Source organism: Mauremys mutica, chromosome 10 (genome assembly GCF_020497125.1).
Source record: "Mauremys mutica isolate MM-2020 ecotype Southern chromosome 10, ASM2049712v1, whole genome shotgun sequence".
In the NCBI taxonomy this organism is placed as follows: domain Eukaryota; kingdom Metazoa; phylum Chordata; order Testudines; family Geoemydidae; genus Mauremys; species Mauremys mutica.
The window spans coordinates 40,789,593-40,810,813 of record NC_059081.1 but is presented as its reverse complement, the minus strand read 5'-3'; the positions used below and the strand labels follow the sequence as shown (position 1 = coordinate 40,810,813).

Sequence of the window (21,221 nt, the reverse complement as noted above, 5' to 3'; positions counted from 1 at the left end):
CCTAGGCAGATTTAATGCTAAGGATAACTATTAATAATGTTATTGGTCTTTTAAACCTCTACGTCCATCGCTGCTCCTACCTCCTCTTCTGCCCATACGCCTTCCAGGGTGCCTCTCCTGAATGCCTCTTTGGTATTAGATTGGCACGGACACATGCAGTGAGCTGCACTCTTCTGGCCATGCCCTAATGTCACTGCTGCTGGCTAATCAGAGTCAGTGGGTGCCAAACTGAAAATCTGGTGGGACATAAAAGCTCTGCTGAAACTACATTTAAACCTTAGCTTGCAAATGAGCTCTTGCTGCTGGTACAAGTGAAACTGCCAAAGCCACTGCTGCTTCCCCAAACATAGGGAAGCTGAATATGCCACTTATGTGAGGAAGTTGGGACTCCCAAGTCCCACACTGCCCCAAGTTGTGGGAAGAACTTAGGTTGTGGCTGGAGCTTGGGAGAGGAGAGGCAACCCTAAATTGCACAGGGTCCAGGCAGTTCTGAATCATGGAGGTATACGTAGTTCCTTGCCTCCACTCTGCCTTAGCTAGAATCAAGCTTTTGAGTGTTCAAAGGCCAACAGTATATGGGCTAGGAAGTTCTATCATGGGTAGCTAGTGTATGCACTATATTATAACAGAATTGGTGACAGAAATGGTGGAGAATTTTCCCCTGAGTTCTATAATATTTTTCCAGCTTTCATTTTAAATTGCCAGTTTCTTTGTTGAATTCTTGGTTAATTATTTTTCAGGTTTGAATTCCTCTGGGGTAGTAGAGAAGAAGCAGAACAATCAGAGTCTTCTGTACCTGAGGAAATCAGGATGACATGTCAACAGTTTGTTCATTATCACAGAGATGTCTGTGTCAGAAGCATTGTCAAAGACAGAAGGTGGGGCTCTGTTCCTTTACAGAGGTTCATTTAAACTGCAGTAAACTGTTCAGAGATCACAGGCTGGGAATAATAAGATAGCACTTCCATTAGTGTTTACAGCCATGGCAAATGTCTTCAAATTGCAGTATACATCAGTGTGAAAGATGAGTATTTAGCAGCTTGTTTAGTTAACTTGTCTTCAATGGAAACATCAAACCTCATTTTGTTGTGACTAAAAGTATTTGCATGAGAAAAAGCTTTGGAGGTCTAATCCTGCATCCTATACTTACATGCATTTGCTATGGCTACACCTCTAAAGACTGCTCATGTGATTCTGGATTTGTAGGTCCTTATCCCTTACAAGTTCATTCTTGTTGCTTATTCTTCATATGAAGTTATAATCATCTTGTGATGTCACACAAGCTTTCAGAAACAAATCGATGCCCCAAACTGTGTTTGAGGTAGAAGGTGGGGGAGAAGGAGCAGCAGAAGCAAAATAGCTTAAAAATATTTGTTTTGCAAATACCCATGATATAAAGAAAAGGCAGGAATGACTTTTCTAATCAGAATGCTTCAGATTTCCCCATGATGTGTGAGTAATTCTTTAAAGAAGGATTGAAGTAAGGCAATCTGAGACATTTACCCAGGGTATAATCTGGACTAATGAACAGCTCTGTCCCCTCAGGTCTTCAGTCTGGAGTCCTTTTTACACGGCTTTGCTGTGAGAGCAACCACTCCTGGTCTGCTCTCACACAGCGTCCAGCATGTAACTTAGGCTGTGGCTACACTTAGCACTTCAAAGCGCTGCCGCGGTAGCGCTGCCGCAGCAGCGGTTTGAAGCGCTAAGTGTAGTCAAAGCACCAGCGCTGGGAGAAAGCTCTCCCAGCGCTGTCCGTACTCCACCTCCCTGTGGGGAATAACATGCAGCGCTAGGAGCCGCGCTCCCAGCGCTGGGGCTTTGACCACACTGGCGCTTTGCAGTGCCGCAATTTGCAGCGCTGGAGAGGGTGTGTTTTCACACCCTGCTGCAGCGCTGCAAATTTGTAAGTGTAGCCAAGCCCTAACTCTCAGCTATAGTGTGTGAGTGCTATAGCCAGCCACTTGTGAATTACACTACAGAGCAACACCAGCAAATTCCCAGTCCCAGAGTTTCCCCAGAAATATACATCTTGTCCTGCCCAGCGCTCTCCTGGACAATACAGGCTCATAGGAAGTTTATTTTATTAATAGAAAATGATATGCACAAATCCTGTTATCCCAAATACCTCATTGGTTTAGGTAAAACAATAAAACAAATTTATTAACTACAAAAAGATAGATTTTTTCAGTGACTATACCTCATTACTTGTAAAAGTCAGAATTGGTTACATGAAAATAAAAGTACAACACAACTAATGCTTAACTTAACAAGCTAAAGTAAATTCAAAGCAAAGGTCTGTCTCACCACATGATTCAGCAGTCTTAATGGCTGAATTCCTTTCAGTCAGGATCCTTCCCCCAGTCCAGTGCTGCTTCCTTTGTTCTTCAAGTGTTGTCGATGCCATGGATAGAGAGAAAGGGAGAGATCATTTGGGGTGTCTGCTCTCCCTTCTTGTAGTTTTTTCTCTTCTTCGAGAATAATTTCCAGCTGTGGTTCAGGAGTCAGAAAGTCTGCGTGTATGGGAACACCAAGCTGTTTCTTTGTCAAGATGTAGACTTTTCACTCTCGTCTTTTTCCTGCCAAAGAATGGCCTCTTAACCAGATGATGGTCCATTTGATTTTGTAGACACCTGACTGAGGCATTGGCTAGGTTTTGTCTCTGGAAAACTGGTTTCTGATGGCTCCCCAGATTTGGAACACGTTTTAATAATATCATACAGTAGAATCTTAGAACTTTACACACAATGTTGCCATACACATTTTACCAGGACAATAATGGTCAGCAAATTGAGTTTTCAAATGATACCTCACAAGGCATATTTTGTAAGAAATTTATCATAATCTTGTAAAAGGAGTGAACATAGGGGTACAGACATCACACAGTTCATGTAGCAGGCTTCCTATCACACAAGCAAACATGACACATCAGGAAGTATTTTTACAAAGTAGACGGGGTGCACTTTGTACATACATGGTGCATGGCATAAGCACTGACTCTGTGCTCAGCCCTGGAGCACCCATGGGGAAAAAATGGTGGGTACTGAGCACCCACCAGAAGCCCCCATCAGCACTTCCCCCTCCTCCCAGTGCCTCCTGCCTGCCAGCGGGCACCGCTGATCAGTGCCCATGCTGCCCATCCATGCCGCCCGTCCATCACGATCAGCTGTTTTGTGGCTTGCAGGAGGCTCTGGGGGGAGAGGAGAGGAGCGAGGATGTAGCACACTCAGGGGAGGGGGTGAAACGGGGCAGGAAAACGGTAGAAAGGGGGTGGCCTTAAGGGAAGGGGTGGAGTGGGGGCTGGGGTAGAGCCAGGGTTTCAGCACCCCCTGGCACAATGAAAAGTCGGGGCCTGTGGTGCATGGCATTTACCCCCCCTACTATTTCTTTGCTTATATAGTTTTGTTTCATTTGAGAATTAATCAGACTTAGAGTGAAACATAAGCTTGCACATATATTTTTGGGTCTCTGTATTTAAAAAAATACCAATTTCTGATATCAAATATTTGTATTTCATTTTATATTTGAATATTATATATTGTGCAGCATTTCTTTCCCACCTTATTTCCATTTGTGAGAAAATGTGTGCAATCCCTCTATCCCTTATTTAAATATTCATATAATTTCTCCTTAATTTAATAATACTGTATCTAATATCCTACTATTATGATTTTGGTTCTTTGTTTAGTTGCTCCACTAATATAAGCTAATATTTGCTCTCATTTTTACTGCTTGTTTTAATTAAAATATAAAGAAGTTCCTTGGTTGTTGCTGTCTTGTGTAACTGTTAATCATCTTTGTTTGCTCAAACTTCAGAAACCCTGCAGCTAGGTTCCATAGAGTAGATTTTAGATAACCAGAAATATTCATTACCACAGGTAAATTTCTGAGTGATAGTTTCCTACTACTGACTAGAAAATACTAGTAGTATTGCCTCATCACTAAGTCAAAAAAGCAAAACAAAACACTTCCGTCTTGCATCAGTGTCATATTGTTCTCAGTTGTTCCCTCTAGTAAATAAAGATTCATTAAGTAGTCAAATTAAATGACTTATCTACAATATACACAATTATTCAGTGGCTATTTAAACTTGAAGAAAAGGTGAGCATTAAAGTGCAGCCCAAGTACCTAATGCTTCTGGCATTTTACATTTAATTAAATCAGGTATTTTGTTACAGAAGTGGTCATGCTAATGAATACATTTGAAGTAAGTATCCAATAATTTGTATGTGTACGTGTGTTGTTGTAGGATTGCTGTGTAGGTCCTATAAAGTTTTTTTTTTTTTACAGGCATAACAGAACTTAGCATGCATTTTGCTTTTCATTCAGGTGTTTAGGAAAAGGTAATGAAATGTGCATGCCCTTAACATACAGAATTAATAGGTTCTCTTCTAACATACTTTTAACTATCATGCTGTCTTTCCTTGTTTCCCCATATTTTTTCCTTGCCTTCCCCCCATCATGCAGTGGTGATAGCAGATTTACAGAACATATGGGTGAATCATTCCTTTGACATACAGGTGTGGTGCAAAGACCTCGACTGGCATCTTCTTTGGCTGTGAGCTGGTGAACTGGCTTATCCAAGTTGGCCTTGCTTCTGACCGTGGTGAAGCTGTGATGTACGGAGACAGACTGGCAAAAGGAGGAGTCATCCAGCATATTACCAACGAATTTGAATTTCAGGATGAGTACCTGTACTACCGTTTTATTCGTAAGAGATCCACAATGACCGAAAGCCACTAAACTGGGCATGTATTCAGCAAAGGGTGAGTTTGTCCTCCTCACCTGCCCTTACCACTGAAATCTAAAGCATTTTCTTTCTTATGCAAATTATTGAATTGGGTGTTTCTCACTTGTAATGCAGATGAAATCTGGTGGTTCTTGTTCCACCTAAAGAAAATGTGTAGTAAATGGCCTGCTTTGAATGCTTACTAATGAAAAAATCTTTTATTTAATTATTTTAAGTAATGTAACTGTAAAACAAAGTAAGACGCTCACAGTTCAGTGATTTTTTTTCCAACTCCCAATAAAACTGCACTTAGCTGTTGATGGCACATAAAAAACTTTAAAACATTCTATATTAAGAATATTTCCTTCTCCTGGTGAAATCCTGAGCTCCCGTTTAAGTTAATGGGAGTTTTTCCTTTGACTTATGGGACCAGGATTCCCCCCCTGCCACCTCTGTTACTTAAGACCCTTGCATAAAACCAGGAACTTTATGTTCAAATTTTTACCTCTCAGTTTATGCTGCTTATTCCTCCCTTGAAGGGACAGTCCTCTGTTTGTGATGATGTTAATTGCTGTGAAGATGATCACGATGTTAAGGAATTAGAACTGAGAAATGAGCAGATGAACAATTAACAAAGATCCTGGTTTTATACAAGTTTACCAAGTCTTAAAGAGATGTTTTTTTAAAAAACAAACAAACAAACCAAACAAAACCCTAGAAACATCACAGAATATAATGAATTCTAAGTAGTTTGTTTTCCAAAGATTTTCTCTTAGGAGTTAGTAACTCTGCAAAGACAGAGTAATTAGCAAATTACATCTTCATCTTCAAACCCTAGAAGCAATTGCAACTCTTGGTGGGGTGGTAGATATTTAGTACCTCTCCAAATCAAACCCAAAACTTTGAACAAAGCATAAAACCTCTAAACTAGATGTAATGACTTTAAAATGCATGATCCAAAGAATCCTTGTTGAACTTCTGAATTTGGTTTTAGAATATCTAAGTATCTGAAAATTACATTGTCTTTATCAAAGCATTATTTCATGGATACAAGATAATCAAATTCTAGTAAACCCCAGTAACCTCCCTAAAATGTTCAAATAGTTACTCAAATATTGTATGTTATATTCATATCTAACTTGAATGTACTGCAAGGAGTCCATGTTATCTATAATAATTTGAAATGGCTAAAGCAGAACCCTGGAGTATGGAATAGCCCTTTTTACTGCCCTTTTAAAACTGCAACAAGAGTGCTAAATTGTTGCCATAAAATTTCTAATCACTAGAGTAATTGGGAAAAAAACGGAACAAAATCTGCTTTGTTTCCTCATCTGGAGTAGCTACATGAATAGAGCAATTTCCCTCAGCCCCCCACCCTCCCCTTTTTTTTTAAAGACACAGATTTTACTTTTTATGTGGCCATTATCTGCTAGTAGTAAGAATAAAGTCATTTTAACAGGATAAACCACAATACAAGAAGTGACTTTACAGTAGCTACAATGTGGATGTTCCACCACATGCATGCAAGACTGATACTGAGAAAGCAATTCCTTTTTGCTGTCAAATATATAGTCTTATTGCACGTTAGTCTGCTGTGTGCATTGATGCAGACAGTGTCCTACTGTATGCTATACAAACTGATATTTTCTTTTTCCACAACAAAGAAACTGACATTTGTAACAGGCGGTGGATTAGCATAATCCATGAGTGAAATGGATGGCGTAATTTTGTTACACTGCAACAGCTGAAAACAGCTGTGTCAAGCTATTTTGGATGAATTATAGATGTGTGTGTTTTAAGAGTAGAAGCAGTTAATATCCCTGCCTTCTGAATGTTGCTACTTCTCAATAAATCTATAGTTATTTTATCTTGTGGTTCTGAATTTTTATGTATTGTAATTTTATGGGTTACCTCAAGAGGCCAAACACTATAGGAAATACTTTTATCTCTTTGTGAGGGACTTCTCTTCCTAACACTAGAGACTTGAGAATCCTAATTTTTGCCATCTTTTAATTCCCCCAATGCTGCTCCTTAATTGGCTGGAGGGCTTGCTGTTGACTGTTGAAATAAATCAATTAAGTGGAGACTATTGTTCTGTTCTCCTAGCTGAGTTAATGAGGCGGCCAATCTAGCTGTGAAATATTTTAAGTGACTTAACTCCCATTAATTGGCTTCCTAAATTTGGTGAGTTCTCCATTCAAGAAATTGGCCTGTTTAAAGTACTAAATATGCCCATTATCAGCTTAATAACATGGCGTCTGTTGGTCTCTTTTGTATTTAAGGTTAGTTAATTATAGGTGAACATCAGCTTTGGCAGTATCCGTATATAATTTTGGCAGAAGTTTGTCAAAATTGCAGAAGGATAATTCAAATACTCTGTAGAATGAAGCACTGAGCTCTCACTTCTTCAGATGCAAAGAAAAAGTTAGGTTTTTTTACCCACGAAAGCTTATGCCCAAATAAATCTGTTAGTCTTTAAGGTGCCACCAGACTCCTTGTTGTTTTTGTGAATACAGACTAACACGGCTACCCCGATACCTAACTTTTTCTTTAGACTCTGCCTGTTGGTATGCATACTTCCACCTTTTCATGTTCTCTGTATGTATAAATATCCCCTGTCTGTGTGTTCCATTCTATGCATCCGAAGAAGTGAGCTGCAGCTCACGAAAGCTCATGCTAAAAAAAATGTGTTAGTCTTTAAGGTGCCACAAGTACTCCTGTTCTTAACTTTTTCTTGTATGTTTCTAGCCCTTTCCAAAGGAAGCAGTGGAGAAATAGAGCATTTGTACTAGGTTTCGCAATAGAAAAATATTAGATAATGTTTTTCAGTTAATCGTTTGTAAACAATCTTCCTCCCTGAATGTTTGAAAGTCGAGTGGGGGGGGGGTCTCTAAACAAAATATGTGCAGAGGTTGCCCCCTACAGGACACTTTAGCTTTCAGTTTAATATAGTTCCTTCTCTCCTTCCCTTATATTTTGGCCAGAGTCTTGTCTGAAAGAAGTAAATCCCAGGGTGCATGACAGAAAAATATAGTAATATCCATCAGTTCTCCCACTCCAGAATCTAGCACACCGTCTACACTACATATCACTTTAGGCCAGGAAAGGGAAAGCGTTATAGAAACTACAGGGGAATAGCCAAAATGTCACTGCCATGTTGGACTCTAGGCTGCACACATAACGGGACATCCACACTCATTATGAGCAGGTAGTAAGGTAGTCCAATTTATGACTTGGTGTAATGTAGTGATGAATCAAGCACTATCATGTAGAAAAGTACAGTTCTTACTTCACAATCCTACCTACCACAGTCTTGGTGACTAAGGCTTGAGCTAAGTTCTGACCCAACAGCTTCTTTCAGTACCTGAGTTTTAACATGAAGCTGTCCATTTGATTGCCCTTCTGGAAGGTGTGACAAGATCACTGCTCAAAGTGGTACAACTGCCAAATGGCTTGCTGTCAAAAACACATTCAGTAGGAGCTGAGATGGAACATAGCAAATCACTTTATTAAAAAATATCCTTTTGACAGTTTATGAACACTCTTTGTATTACTGAACCTTCAGGAAATCTTGTGGGGGGTTTTAAGTGTTTGCTAGCATAGACACAGAAGAGTCACGGTCACCTTAATCAAACTTCTACAGAAAATGTTTTACCTACTGGCATTATTTGTAACGCCTCTGATCGCTAAACCTAAAAGTCTGCATGTAAAACTTATCTTTTCAGTTTGCTTTGTATACTCCACTCAGTTTCAATTTCATCTTTTGTTTGTGGACTCTTTCACATAGTGATGGAAAGGATACAGTTTACAAAAGAGTATCCCTGGATTTGTAAAACTACAAATCATCAAGATGTCTCAATGGCAGGTGGAATATCTGAAATAACTTAGTCATCTTTATGTAGTCCATTTCAAGAACTATCACTTTGATGGGGGCCGGGATGATACAGAGTTGCTAGAATTCTGTAGCTCTTTTTATATGAAATCAAGAATCCAGTATGTAGTTGTTATACAAAGGTGAGGACTCTAAGGCCTTGTCTATACAGCCAAGTTTTTTCGACAAAAGGCGTGTGTGTGTGTGTAACCAGGGTAAGATGATGCACCCAATACTTCAGTCTGTTAACATTACTAGTGTGTGATAAAACCAAACCAGTATAGAGCCATTGGAGGGAGAGGTGACCTACTTCCAGGACCGGTATGCATTGTACATCGGATGTAGCCCCTACACAGAGAAAAGCATCTACAAAACTATTGTACGGCTTTCTGGAGGGTCTGTCATAGCTAGAATCCTGATCACAATTTTAAACCGTCTATTTAATTTTTAGGATTATAAAAAGTGTGTTGATCACTTCCAAAAGCTTCTTGCCATGGAAGTGGTGTTATTTCAAATACTTTACATTGTGGGGGAAGGTTCAAGAGCCCCCCCACTTGGCAGGTGGTATTCACGGTAGCTGTAGGATATGAGGGTTTCCTCTGCTTGTATTTTTCATGCCTCTGCTAGTGGGTGTTCCTCCTAACACACAGAAATATTACAAGAATGTTTTCTCTCAGTATTTTGCTGACTAAAGTAGGTATTTGTTGCTAAATAATTAGATGTTAGTCTATCTCTATACAATTTTAATATATATGAATAATTGCAATTGAAAGTGTGGCCTGCACTCTATTTCTATTACACAGGCTTAGTTATAGGCACAGAAAAGCAACAGTTTTAAATGGAGAAAATATACAAATAGGTAAAGTTCTTCAAATTTATCCAGGAAAACTGTTTGTTTTTTTTTAAAATACTCAGATAAATTTATCTCCGATTTCTGTGCTAATACTGATTGCAGTTACTAACCAGTTACAGAAAATTTAAACTGATTTTTAGTACGCCAGTAATATCACCAGGTATTTTATACATTCTATACTTCAGATACTTTTAAGTACTTTCTCCTTTACAAGTCTACCTTACCTTTTGCTTGATTCTGTATGAATGAAGTCAGAATCCTGCATCTGTACTTCCAGTCTCTTGCCAAGAATATGAAGGTAATGTTACAAATTCATCATGACTTTAATACAGGATCAAGAATTTAGCTTTGTTGAAATAAATCTTTAATAAATTAGCAGCTTTGGCAAGACAAGTTACGAATAACAAGGTGTTCATCTAAAGAAGAAAAGTTTGAAGAGTCTCTATTTAAAACTGTCATGCTGTAAGAGTATGCACACTTCAGATCTTTAAATACTCAGACCTATTATTCATTGTTCTTGTGTTTTTTAAACAGGCAATGATTCAATACAAAGATTATGAAAAACAATCCAGTGCTGTCTTGAAAAGTGCACTAGCAAAATTCATTTCAAAGTAATCAGAGTAGTACATAAAACCAAAACACTTCTTTCTAAATAAAGGTTAGCAAATGTATAAGGATGTTAAAGCTTAAATGTTTTGTGGTAACTGGCAGGACATTTTGTATTGCTAAGATACCAAACACTCATTACCTTAAAGCAACTTGAAAGTCTAAGCTATATTAACATATTTCAGTACAACTTACTTATTGTAAAGTTGAAGCTGTAATTTGGTTTTAAAATGGCAGATTACTTTAGGCACATTCAGACTCAATGTGTTAATTTGAAGGTTAACTTGTCATCCATAATTGTGGAAGTGGCAATGCAACTGTAAAGTACATGTATCCTATTAGAGTAATACTAGATTGAGCGATAGTCTATCCTAATGTACAACTGTCATGAAAACTTATTGCTGACGGTAAAATATTTTTCTTAGTGTGGCAATTGTACAACTGGAGGATTATTAACAGAGTTAAAATAAGTATTGGTGCTGCAACATTTGTTTTACAGGAATAAAATAATCTCAAAGGATAATGATGCATAATAGTGGCTTCTCCATTTTAGAGAGTCCTCACTTGTCCATTTTAATTCAGACAGTGAAATTATGCTGTGATGATCGACTTGAGTAACGCTTCTTGAGTATAAAATCTACATGCATATTCACAGAGTGAGTTATTCAAATCAAATGAAAATCTTAATCATAAAATAACCAAGCATTTCAATACCTACTATTTAGTTGTTAATCAAGTTGCTTCTAACTGCAATTTCACCTAGTTGTCATTCTTTAGCCAAGTGTCATTTAAAGGCAAAACTATTCCCTACCTTTGAAAATCTTTCTTGTTTGATCATTATTAAAAGCCTGTTGACCAGCATGTATAAGATGCTAAATGCCTAATCATCAATGAAAAATTACTTTTGGAAAGTAAGATTTGATTCTTAGAGCCATACAACTACAAAGGATGATGATCACCAAGACCAAATTCCACTGTATTTGATTTATATTCTTAGGCAATATGTGTTGATTTCCTCTTCCACACACTGTGAAAAAAGGTTAACAGCTTGGTTAACATCAAGACATCGATTTTGCAGGATTGATTCCATCTTGTTAATTTTCTCTTTCTCCAACTTCCGTATCTGTTCCAGCATCTCTTTACCCTTTTCCTACAAAAACAAAAAAATACATTTCCCAATGAAACTCTAACAGCACTGTACAGTTTAAAACAAAGTCTTGCTATAGTCAATCATCTTCCTACTTAGGCTCTTGTACCTGTGCCCATAACAACAGTTTGTGATGGTAGTAGGAATCAATGCTGTCCAGTTTGTCTAGGTTACATAGTGTTCTTGCTCAGGTGCGCTGTCCCTCATACAGTATTTTGTCCCATCTACCTACAATTTGCAAACCTTTAGTGTGAGGGGCTGGAATGGTAAAAATAAAAGGTTCTTTAGTGCTTTCAGCAGCAAAACTTAATTGTGCAGAAGTGCCTTTTTAGAAATGGGGTGTTTAGATTCTGAATAGCCCTGTCTTTGGATGGCATCCATTTTTGGACTGAAAGTTTAAATAAATTCTAGGCTCTACTTCAACAAAAACAGTGACCTTTTAGAAGTCAGCAACTAGCCTCCTTGCTCCACAAAAAATAGGCAATTATGCTAATGAGGAAAACGGGGGCCTGTAATTCTTTAAGGTGGTACCAAAAAGGAAATGGGGCTTGTTTCACATCATGTAGTCTTGAGCTGCCCTGAGCAGCTTTAAACAAAACAGTGATAAAAGCCTGAGCCCTGTCTAGGCTACAGCCTTGCCCATTGCTGTCATCAGCTAATCTGTGCTGATGGAAATTAAGGCTCCCGCTACTCCTAATGTAAACACAGTCACAGTGTGGCAGAGCTGTACGGTGTACTAATGCAGTAAGCATGCTTTGAAATCCTCATCTGTGGCTGGTGTGCTTACTGCTCCGTTGCTTCAAGTTTCTTGTGAGGATGTATTAGTGGGACGGTGTCTCCAGGAGCTACAACTGGAGCCTGACTAAAGATGGTATGAAAAGGAAGGGAAGACAACTGGACGTAGAAGTTAAAAACAGCAGAGAGGAAACAGAAGAGTCGGGAAATCCAGAAAAATGATTGGCTTGATGCCACATCCTTGGCAATTAGACCAAAGGAGCTGGCAGGAATGATAGGGAGGCCCCAGCCAGAGAGAAGCCAATCACACTACTCTTGGTAATAAATACTCCAGGATTTCTATATTTAGCATCTATTTTCCAATAATACTTGGTGAAAACCAGAGGTCCCCATCTCCCTCAGAGTCAAAACATCCCATAATATTCATCCCTACTCCCCTTTCATTTTAGTCTGAATTAGCTAAGGTAGCAACACCTGCAGTGTCTTCCCACAGCGGGGGCTGGACTAACTCATCGACCACCTATAACCCCTAAAATCATGTTCTCCCTCCCACTTACCCTGCTTTCAGTTTGAGCGGGGTATTAGAAGATCAGTGGTCAGAGGAATGTGGTGCTTCCTAACCCTGTATTTACACAAAACGGGCTCCCTGCAGCTCCTCTCCACTCCCCCTTCACCCTCCATGTCCACTGTGGTACCTAGCTACAGCTTCTCCCATAATCTGCCTACATTGCTGCAGCTGCAATTTTAAAGCCCCCTTCCCACCCATCTACCTGCTGCTGCTCCCATATACACTGCTCCAAAGAGTGCACCAACCCCCAGTGTACTTTAGACCTGGCCCTATTGGTTACAGGACTTCATACTGAAATCCTTCTGGTGAGTCTAAGCAGACTCCAAGCCTCAGCCTTTTTGTAACTGGTAATCCTCATACTGGCCTACATACACCATTGGTCACAGCAACTTATGAAGAATACACTAATATTTATTACAGCAAGTCCATGGTACCACTAGCTAATTTAAATTAAAATCCTCATAATTCAACATGCAATCTGGAGCTCAGGCAGTACCATCGCAAGCTATTATGATATTAACTCAAAACAGTGCTGAGCACATTGATGCACTTAATCAGTGGTATCCAACGTGGGGCATTCAAAGGAGACTTACAAAGAAAAGTCTGTGACTTTTAAACTGAAGTGTTTGAATCAATCCTGTCACTACAAGGAAGTGATAACGGGCACCCCAACCCCTCCCTTTAGACCCAAGAGCAGCAATTGTGATGGCTGGGAGTGCTCTGACCTGGGGCCATTCCTTCCATGCTGGGGCTGTTGAGTAGTACCCCCAAGGTCTGGCTGGTGCAATTACAGGAGACGGAAAGAGTAGTCTGGTCTGCTCCATTTCAGGCTTTGGGAACCCTAGGCTGAGCAGGACAGACGTTTGACTGGCCATGCCAGAGCCTAGGGAAATAGTTGAAGGATTGATGGCTCCTGGGCATTTCTGAAATGTGCACATACTCACGGCTGAACAGATTGCACACTGGTGCACTACATAAATATTCTTTACCATCCAACAAACTGGAGCATTAAATAGTATCACATCTGCAAACCACGAGTGGAGTGAATTACCCAAATCACCATCTTGCAGTGAAATTGAATGTACCTTGAAGGTTTCCATAACCACAGCAGCACTTTCATGTTGCTTATAGAGTTCATGTCTTCGATCTGGCTTAGTCAGAAACCGTGGTTTCTTCTTCACTGGATCATCATGACCAAATGTTGGTGAGCTGGTTTTTAGTAACTGAGTAATATTTGGCACAAAAATAAAAGGCTTAAAAACAGACCTAGAGAGAGGAAACAGAACACAGATCCTTAATTGATATAGTTTTATTAAAGGTACCAAGCAGAAGGCAATGCCTCATTGTATTTTCCTTCCATTTACCCCCTCTACTTCCACTGGAGAGAGGCATCAAATAACTCTTAGCCTTGTTGTAATTACTCAGATAAAATGTGTATGACGTCTCCCCACATTTACATTACTGTTATGTATGTATGTATGTAAAGGGGTAATGAACCCCTAAATTATGACTTATGCATTTGGCTCTCAGTACATTTTGGGACTTGTTTTAAAATAATAATAAAATGAAACTAATAAGCAAGTAAATGACACCATCTTATAACTTAGAAAACATTTGCTAACTTTTCATTTTAATTAGTTATTGCATCACCTGTCAGGGTCTGGAGTTCCTGTAAAGAAATGAATACAAGGGAGATTAGGCTCCTGAGGTAGGATGGAGACCATACTTCCAGTTGTCATAAATCCTCCTTCCATATTAATGCCACTCTCTTTATCCCGAAGAATTTCCATCATTGTTTCAGAAGTTATATTGCCTGTTTAAAATACAAAACAATGAATGTACATACAAGACTAGTAGCAACTAAATATCAGCTACGCTAGAACTGCCTGCTTTACTCCTCACATTTTTCAAAGATAATGTTCATGTTAATATGCTATGTTGGCAAAAAGGCCAACTGGTGCAAAACAAGGGATATCAGACTAGCTTCTTACACGGTAGTTAAAAACATGAAAGAGACATTTTAGCTCTGTCATAAAAGCAATCAATCCTTCAGCCCACATACATACTGGAATAAGCCACATGTTTAAAATAGCAAATAAGATTACTGTTTTATTTTTATCTTTTCTGATAAGGATATGACAATGAGATATTGCATTTATGACTCAAGTGCGTTAACAAATGTATTTTGGACTTCCAAAGTGTATGATAAATAATAAGCCTAGCAAATAGTTCAGATAAAATAACTTTTCAGATGAAAATTCATAGTTCAAGAAAAGACTAAACTTCCTAAATGCTGTGTGGGAGTTAAGCAGACAAATCACAATATTGCTTACTGGTATTATCTGTGTACAAATCCCACTAGACTGCTTTGAAAATGTAAAACTAATGATAACTTTATGTGGATTTCCTGTGCACTGCTTTGAAAATGCACCTTGAAGAGATTAGACTATTACTATTTTGCTTCCCAGGTAATTTATATTTCAAGATGACCCGCTGAAATGATGCATTAGAGTACAATCAGTTTTATATCTTGAATGGAATGGAACCACACTAACGTAGCCACTTGTGAAGGGCTATGTAATACTGATCAGCAAGCACCAAACTAAATAAGACAAACTTGAGTTCAGCATCCTTGTGAAAATCATTTTCTTTCTGAGATGGGGTGAATGGAACCCCTTCATTGCTATTGGCTATTCTTGGGAAAATTCTAAAAGTAAATTATTTTAAAGTAGATAGTGTTCAAATGCTGTCTCTGTTTTTTATATACTGTAGTGGTGGTTTATGTGAATGCCTAGTGATATACTGGCAATATTTTAACAAGGGCATCTACAGACATTTTTTCTCCAAATCCGGTATAACAGGTGAACAAGTGCTTATATAAAAGAGGAAAACAGCTAATCTATTCATTTGTTTTTCCATTTTAAAGGGCAACTTGAAACCTCCTACACTTGCTATGTTTCCCTCATACCATCTCTCAGTGGATTAGGATTTCTAGTTTAAATGGCCTTACCATTTCTAAGAAAAGACTGCTGCTCAGTGAGAAAACTTAAGTTGACTGGTCCAAGTTTCCCTGTATATGATGCAAGTTGCAACCCATGTGGCGCTTCAAGAATTGCACATGGTTAGTTAACCATGTGCACTCTTCTCCAGTGTATGGGCACAACGGGCTGGAGGAAGCCAGCAGGAGGAATTCATCACAGTAAACCAGACAGGCAAATGAAGGACACTAAAGAGAGGAGGCAGTTTTCATATTTGGTCAAGGTCAGTCATTGCAAACCAAGACTAAGTGCAGGTCAGCAGCTTGTCCAGCCGGCACTATGTATTACATTTCTCTTGTCTAGATCAGGTTTTTGATGATCATGGGTTCCCCATATAGTCTCTCAGTAGCTACTTTACAAATATAAATATCATAGCTATTTTAAAAGTTTCTCCACACACCAAAGATCAGTAGAATGGAAGACTTTTTTTTTTAAGCTATTGGGAGAAAAAGCTTGGAAGGGTAGAGTATGATAACTATGCCTTTGTTGCTGCTCTAAATTAAATCACTTTTAAGGCATGGATTTAAAAAAATCTAAAGGAAATGAAACTATATCAGGCTGATCACCTAGGGTGATTTAAAAATGGCTGAGGTGAATGCCTGAAAATGGAGATTTAGGTGAAAATGCTGATAGAACCTTAACACTGCTATAATACAGGTATTAAGTATTCAGAACCTGCAATTCCCAAAATGGATGCAGGATTTACATGATCACCAGAGTAAGCTATCTATAGATAATTCCCTAGCATGCAGTGAATAAGTGCTAAAGCTGGGGTGACAGAGCTCAAAAAACAAAAAGCACCCAGGGATGCAATTTGATTTCCGTTTAATCATTTCAAATGCAACAGTGAATACAGATGCTATTTTGATGTATATGTTAATACAGTTAAAAGCTGCCACATAGAAGCAGTTGGAAGAGAAGTAGTAGTTTCTCTCTGCATAAATGCGAAAAAAGTCATGTTAATAAGTCAGTAATTAAGAATTTCCTCTGATAGTGCTGTAAATTCCTTTACCCTGCTTCCAGATAGGGTGTTTTACTAGACTATATAATTTTAACAGTAACATTTTTTAAATCTATGTTTTTAATATGAGTATCTTCAAGTCCAACAAAAAACAAAAAAAAATTAGGCAGAATGACTTCATATTCATAAGAAAATGGTGTTCAGAAGTGGGTTCAGTTAGGCACTGTACTAATAGAGGCCTGCCCCAAAGCTTTCCCAAGCTTGTATGGGTGGCAGTGAATTTTTGGAAGTCTTTTTTTCTGGCAAGTAGGTGGATGGAAAATAACCCACCTGCCCGAGCCCAGAACCCCTTCTCATACCCTGAACTCCTCATTTCTAGCCCCACCCCACAGCCTCTACCCCCAGCCAGAGCCCTTGCCCTCTCCCACACCCCAACCCCAATTTCGTGAGCATTCATGGCCCGCCATACAATTTCCATACCCAGATGTGGCCGTTGGGCCAAAAAGTTTGCCCAGCCCTGGCCTATAGGTACGGCTGCAGTATTAAATGTTGAATATATAAAATTTGTTTACGATTTCTCTCCACCCAATTGAGAAAGATGCAAAAAATATTAGAAAACTTAACAATAGTGAACAGCCCTTAAAAATCCAATCACTCTAATATTGTCTTCAATTGAATTATTATTGAATTAATCCAGTGTATGTACTTACTACCACAGCAGACTTTTTAATCGCTTGAATTAAATGCACACAGCATAGTAAATACTTTATTTGATTTGCTATAGTCAAATAATAATGGGTACCTTTGTGTTTATTCAGTAGCTTATAGCCTTCACAGTATCTGCCCCTTGAAGTTGTCATTCTGGCAGTATTTACGTAGGAATATACAGCAGCAAAGTCAAATTCTTTTTCACCGTCCCACCAGCCTTTGCTCTTAGCATAATCTCTCATTTTGGGATGTTCCCGGTCGATCTTGGTTGTTATAGAGAGCTGATTGGAGATATTCCGCACACCCTCTGTTTGTAAAATGGGGAAAGAGATCATTTAGTGTCCTTTATGCAGTGATTTAGCCAGTATTTTATTTGTTTACATTTAGCTTACTGAAACGTATTTTGTATTTTACAGCTTTTTTGAAGTTCTCATGTAACCTGCTGAGTTCCCCTGCAGTCATAGGGATATTTTTGGCTTGTCTCTCTCTCCCTCCCCCACATCACACATCCAGGCCATATCCAAATTCTGCTGCTGCTGCTGCTGCTTCATCCTCTGCAGCTCTGATATTCACTTTTATTTCCATTCCCACAGCCAAGTGTTTTGTTCAGGTCCTTGTTATATTCCAGCTCAACTACTATACTGGCCTCCCAAACAATCATCATCTCTGCCCATCAATTTGATCCGCTCACTCCTCTTTGAATCCTTCCCGTGGCTCCACATCTATTATCACATCAGTTTTTAAACATCTTGTCACCACCCTTAAAGTTCTACATAATTCTGCCAGTCTCTTGTCATGCTTTACATTGTCCATGTCCTCTCCTCCATCGGTGTTTGCTTTCACGGTCACATCTGTGGCCCCCTATATATGGTACAACCTCCCTGAGCTCATCCGTAAGCCCCTATTCTGCCTACAATTAAGTCCCTTCTAAAGACCCATTTCTGTTATTGACATGAAAGCAGCGTGGCACACATGTACCCAGAAGCTAGCTGGATCCCTCACATCCTAATGAAGCAGTTTGTATACGAAAAGTGGGGAATTACTAATGCTGTTGCAGTGGGAAGATTTAAAACCCTAATGAAGAATGTTACCCATACCTTCTATTTTCTCTGCTGCCCAGTATTTTCCTGAAGTCTCCAGTACCCAAGCCTCCTTTCTATCAGCTATCAGAAAACTGTTATGGTAGGTAAATGCCATGTGACTCTCCATACAGTTTCCTCCTTGTCCATATTTTTCTAGCAAGTCAACCATGACAGTGAGGGTATTTTCAGCTGTATCTGCTCTTTCGAGTCCAAGTCTAAAACAAAATTAAGATGTTACCTTATGTATTTATCTTGTTTTAGAAGAATTCTTGAACATGAATATTAAAGTTGAATGTGAAGAGTGAATACTGTGGTGGGGTGTGGGTACCCTGTACCTGTCTAAACCAGAAAGGGATCAGACCTCTTCACTGGGAAGAAAGGAGGAACCTACCTGAGCTCCTTGTTAAGCTGCTGGACTGTATATCTGATTGGCTGTGCCTCCTCCATGGGGGAGGATGCAATAAAATGGAAGTGTGCGAGGGAGGAAGAACGTTCCCAGGAAGTGTCCTCATTCACCCCCCATTCCCAGGTGGGAATTAACTGCCTGCTCTGAATTAAGAAAAATGGGTTAAACTATTGGCAGAGACTTCTACCATAGTAAAACTAGTTTTGTTCTTAATTGCTTGTTTCTGGCCAACTGGAAATTGGCAAAAAAGAAGCTGACCTTTTTTTGTTTTTGTACATTTGTTTTATTTGGGGATCTGTGGCCAAAACTGAGACAGAAAAAAAAATTGGGGAAGAATATTACAAGGCATAATCCCAACCCCTCAAACTGCAATTGTGTGCTTGTGAGAATTTCAATTCATAATTATATCTTTAAAAAAATTCTAGAAGTACTGATAGAACAATTTCTAATATCTTCATTTGCACATTCCACATTAATGCTTCAGCCATGTCAAAGATTCACAATGACTTTAACAGAAGTTGGAGCAGGCCTTTCTTCCTAGAAGTGTTCATATTTTAACCAAGAACAGAACAGCAGAGAAGGCAGGGTCCTTGCCTTCAGAGATATGTTCGTTTCTATATAAAAACTTGTATCTGGGTTATAACTTAAAACCAAATTCAACATAATATATCTATCTAGATACAACTAGAGTATGTACCAACCTGAGGAGGTCCATGCCTAGGAGTGCTTCATTATCACAGACTTCTTCTCGTCCCCACACTGCTTCATTCCCAATACAAACTCCATGTTCATTGGCTCCCATTTCAGCACCCCATATCCAAGATGGACGACTCAAAACAACCGCATATGTTTTTGCTGCTTGCTCAATTTCTATATAAGTGCACTGCAACATAAACCATGGCATGAGAAGTGTAATCAAAAATCAAAATGCTACTTAATGAATGCAGGGCCTGAAAGTTCTCATTCAGATAGATTTCCTTTGTGAGAGGAGCTTCCAACAATAACCAACAAAATCGTATCTTACTTAAAATTCCGCCTCTTCTCCTTATCCCCGCTGGAGCTGGCCCTGCTTATCCCACAAGACCATAGAATAGTAAACTATCATTAAAAAACCCCAAATTCAGTAGAAATACATGTATATACTATGTAAGTGAAGTAGTATAATTAATAGAAACAAGCTCTCTTTAAGGGTTCTCCATTCCTAATTTGCATTGGAAGACAAAATAATATCTGGTTTCCTATTCAAATGATTAAAGGGATACCCGCACATACTTTGGATCCCCAAACTCTATCTATTTTAAAATATTTCTCCAATCAAGGTCATTGGTTGTTAAACGTTGCTAGGGAGGTAGTTAGCTACATATTTCAAAAGGCCCACAAACTAACTTCTATGCTGCAGCTAGATAAGAGTCTAGATTATCTGCTGTAGAAGATGTTGGGTATCTATAAATAAACTAACATGCTACTAACAGCAGTCTTCATCACAAAAGGCCAAGCTTGACTTAGAATGGGACCCACAAAAAGTGGGTTTAGAGTGAGTCACATAAAAGAAGATCCTCAAAAGCAGAATCTGAAGGGGTGCACTGAGCTGACTCTCAGGGCCCTAAGTCAGTGGGTATTTCTGATGGAGGGTTACGATCCTGCTCTGCTATTACACAGCAATACAAAACTTACACTATTTTACATCTTGTGCTTGGCCAAACATAGGAGATTTTTTAAAACTAATGTTTAATTCTTTACTATTTTTATTATACGGTGGACAAGCACGGTTAGTTTCTGTTCAGGGGCACTTTGCTCTTACCTCAAGCTTGTCTCCTGCCTTATGAGAAGCAGCAGGGAAATAGACGATCTCTTGCACTTCATCACAGGGTCTATCTGAATTTTTTCCAAAAACAACCCGGCTGCCAACTGTTGCTGGAGGCAGCGCCACAAATGTGTCACAGGAGCGCGGTTCAGTGGGTCTCGAAGCCATCCTTGAAATACACAATCATGTACAGGAATGACCTTAACATGCAGAGGTGGGGGTGCTCGGCTGCCATGAACAGGAGCCGAGAGCAGCGAAGCATTTCACCGCGCGCTGGAGGCTACCACGCCGCCGGCTGAACGCTGCTTTTTGCTGGCCTGGGTCCCCGAAACACAGACTAGAAACCACCCGCTGGGCGAGAGCTGCCGGGCGCAATGGCCCACGGGGGGGGGAGCCGGGACTCCAGGCCGCGGGGCCGTTAGTGCAGCCCGGGCCCGTCTGGCTGCTCCCCTCAAGAGGGGGCGGGGGACCGGGATCCCGCGGGGGCCAGGCGCGCCCGGGCGCGGGGGGGGGGACACAGGGATCCTGTCGGGACCCGGAACTGTCAGCGGCGGGAGGGGGGATCCCGGGAACGGGGGTTGGCGGGGGGGGAGGGGACGGGGATCCCGCGGGGCGGGGCTACGGGCTGTCAGGCCCGGGCGGGCTCCGCGCAGGTCTCACCTGGCGCACGCGGCCCGCCGCCCGACTCCGTGTGAGGGCAGGTCTCGCCCAGCCCC

The 21,221-nt window shown here is 39.9% G+C and overlaps 2 protein-coding genes across 8 annotated transcripts in view; one reads left to right on the top strand and one right to left on the bottom strand.

Moving 5' to 3' along the window:
* GPR155 (G protein-coupled receptor 155) overlaps window positions 1-6,593 on the top strand; it is a 52,989-nt gene extending 46,396 nt beyond the window's left edge. For all 7 annotated transcript variants that reach the window (XM_045032733.1, XM_045032734.1, XM_045032731.1 and 4 more), the window contains 2 exons: window positions 741-878; window positions 4,518-6,593. In XM_045032733.1, the coding sequence (XP_044888668.1) occupies window positions 741-878; window positions 4,518-4,740 (361 nt within the window). In that variant the 3' untranslated portion in view covers window positions 4,741-6,593. The remainder of the gene's footprint in view (window positions 1-740; window positions 879-4,517) is intronic.
* A 1,617-nt stretch (window positions 6,594-8,210) lies between these two features.
* Window positions 8,211-21,213, bottom strand: SCRN3 (secernin 3). The gene is made up of 8 exons (XM_045031969.1): window positions 21,166-21,213; window positions 20,503-20,674; window positions 19,403-19,584; window positions 18,311-18,510; window positions 17,308-17,520; window positions 14,157-14,319; window positions 13,592-13,772; window positions 8,211-11,206 (listed from the first exon to the last, which is right to left on the bottom strand). The coding sequence occupies exons 2-8, from the start codon at window positions 20,671-20,673 to the stop codon at window positions 11,042-11,044; spliced, it is 1,275 nt and encodes a 424-aa protein (XP_044887904.1). The 5' UTR covers window position 20,674; window positions 21,166-21,213; the 3' UTR covers window positions 8,211-11,041.
* Window positions 21,214-21,221: the final 8 nt, after the last annotated feature.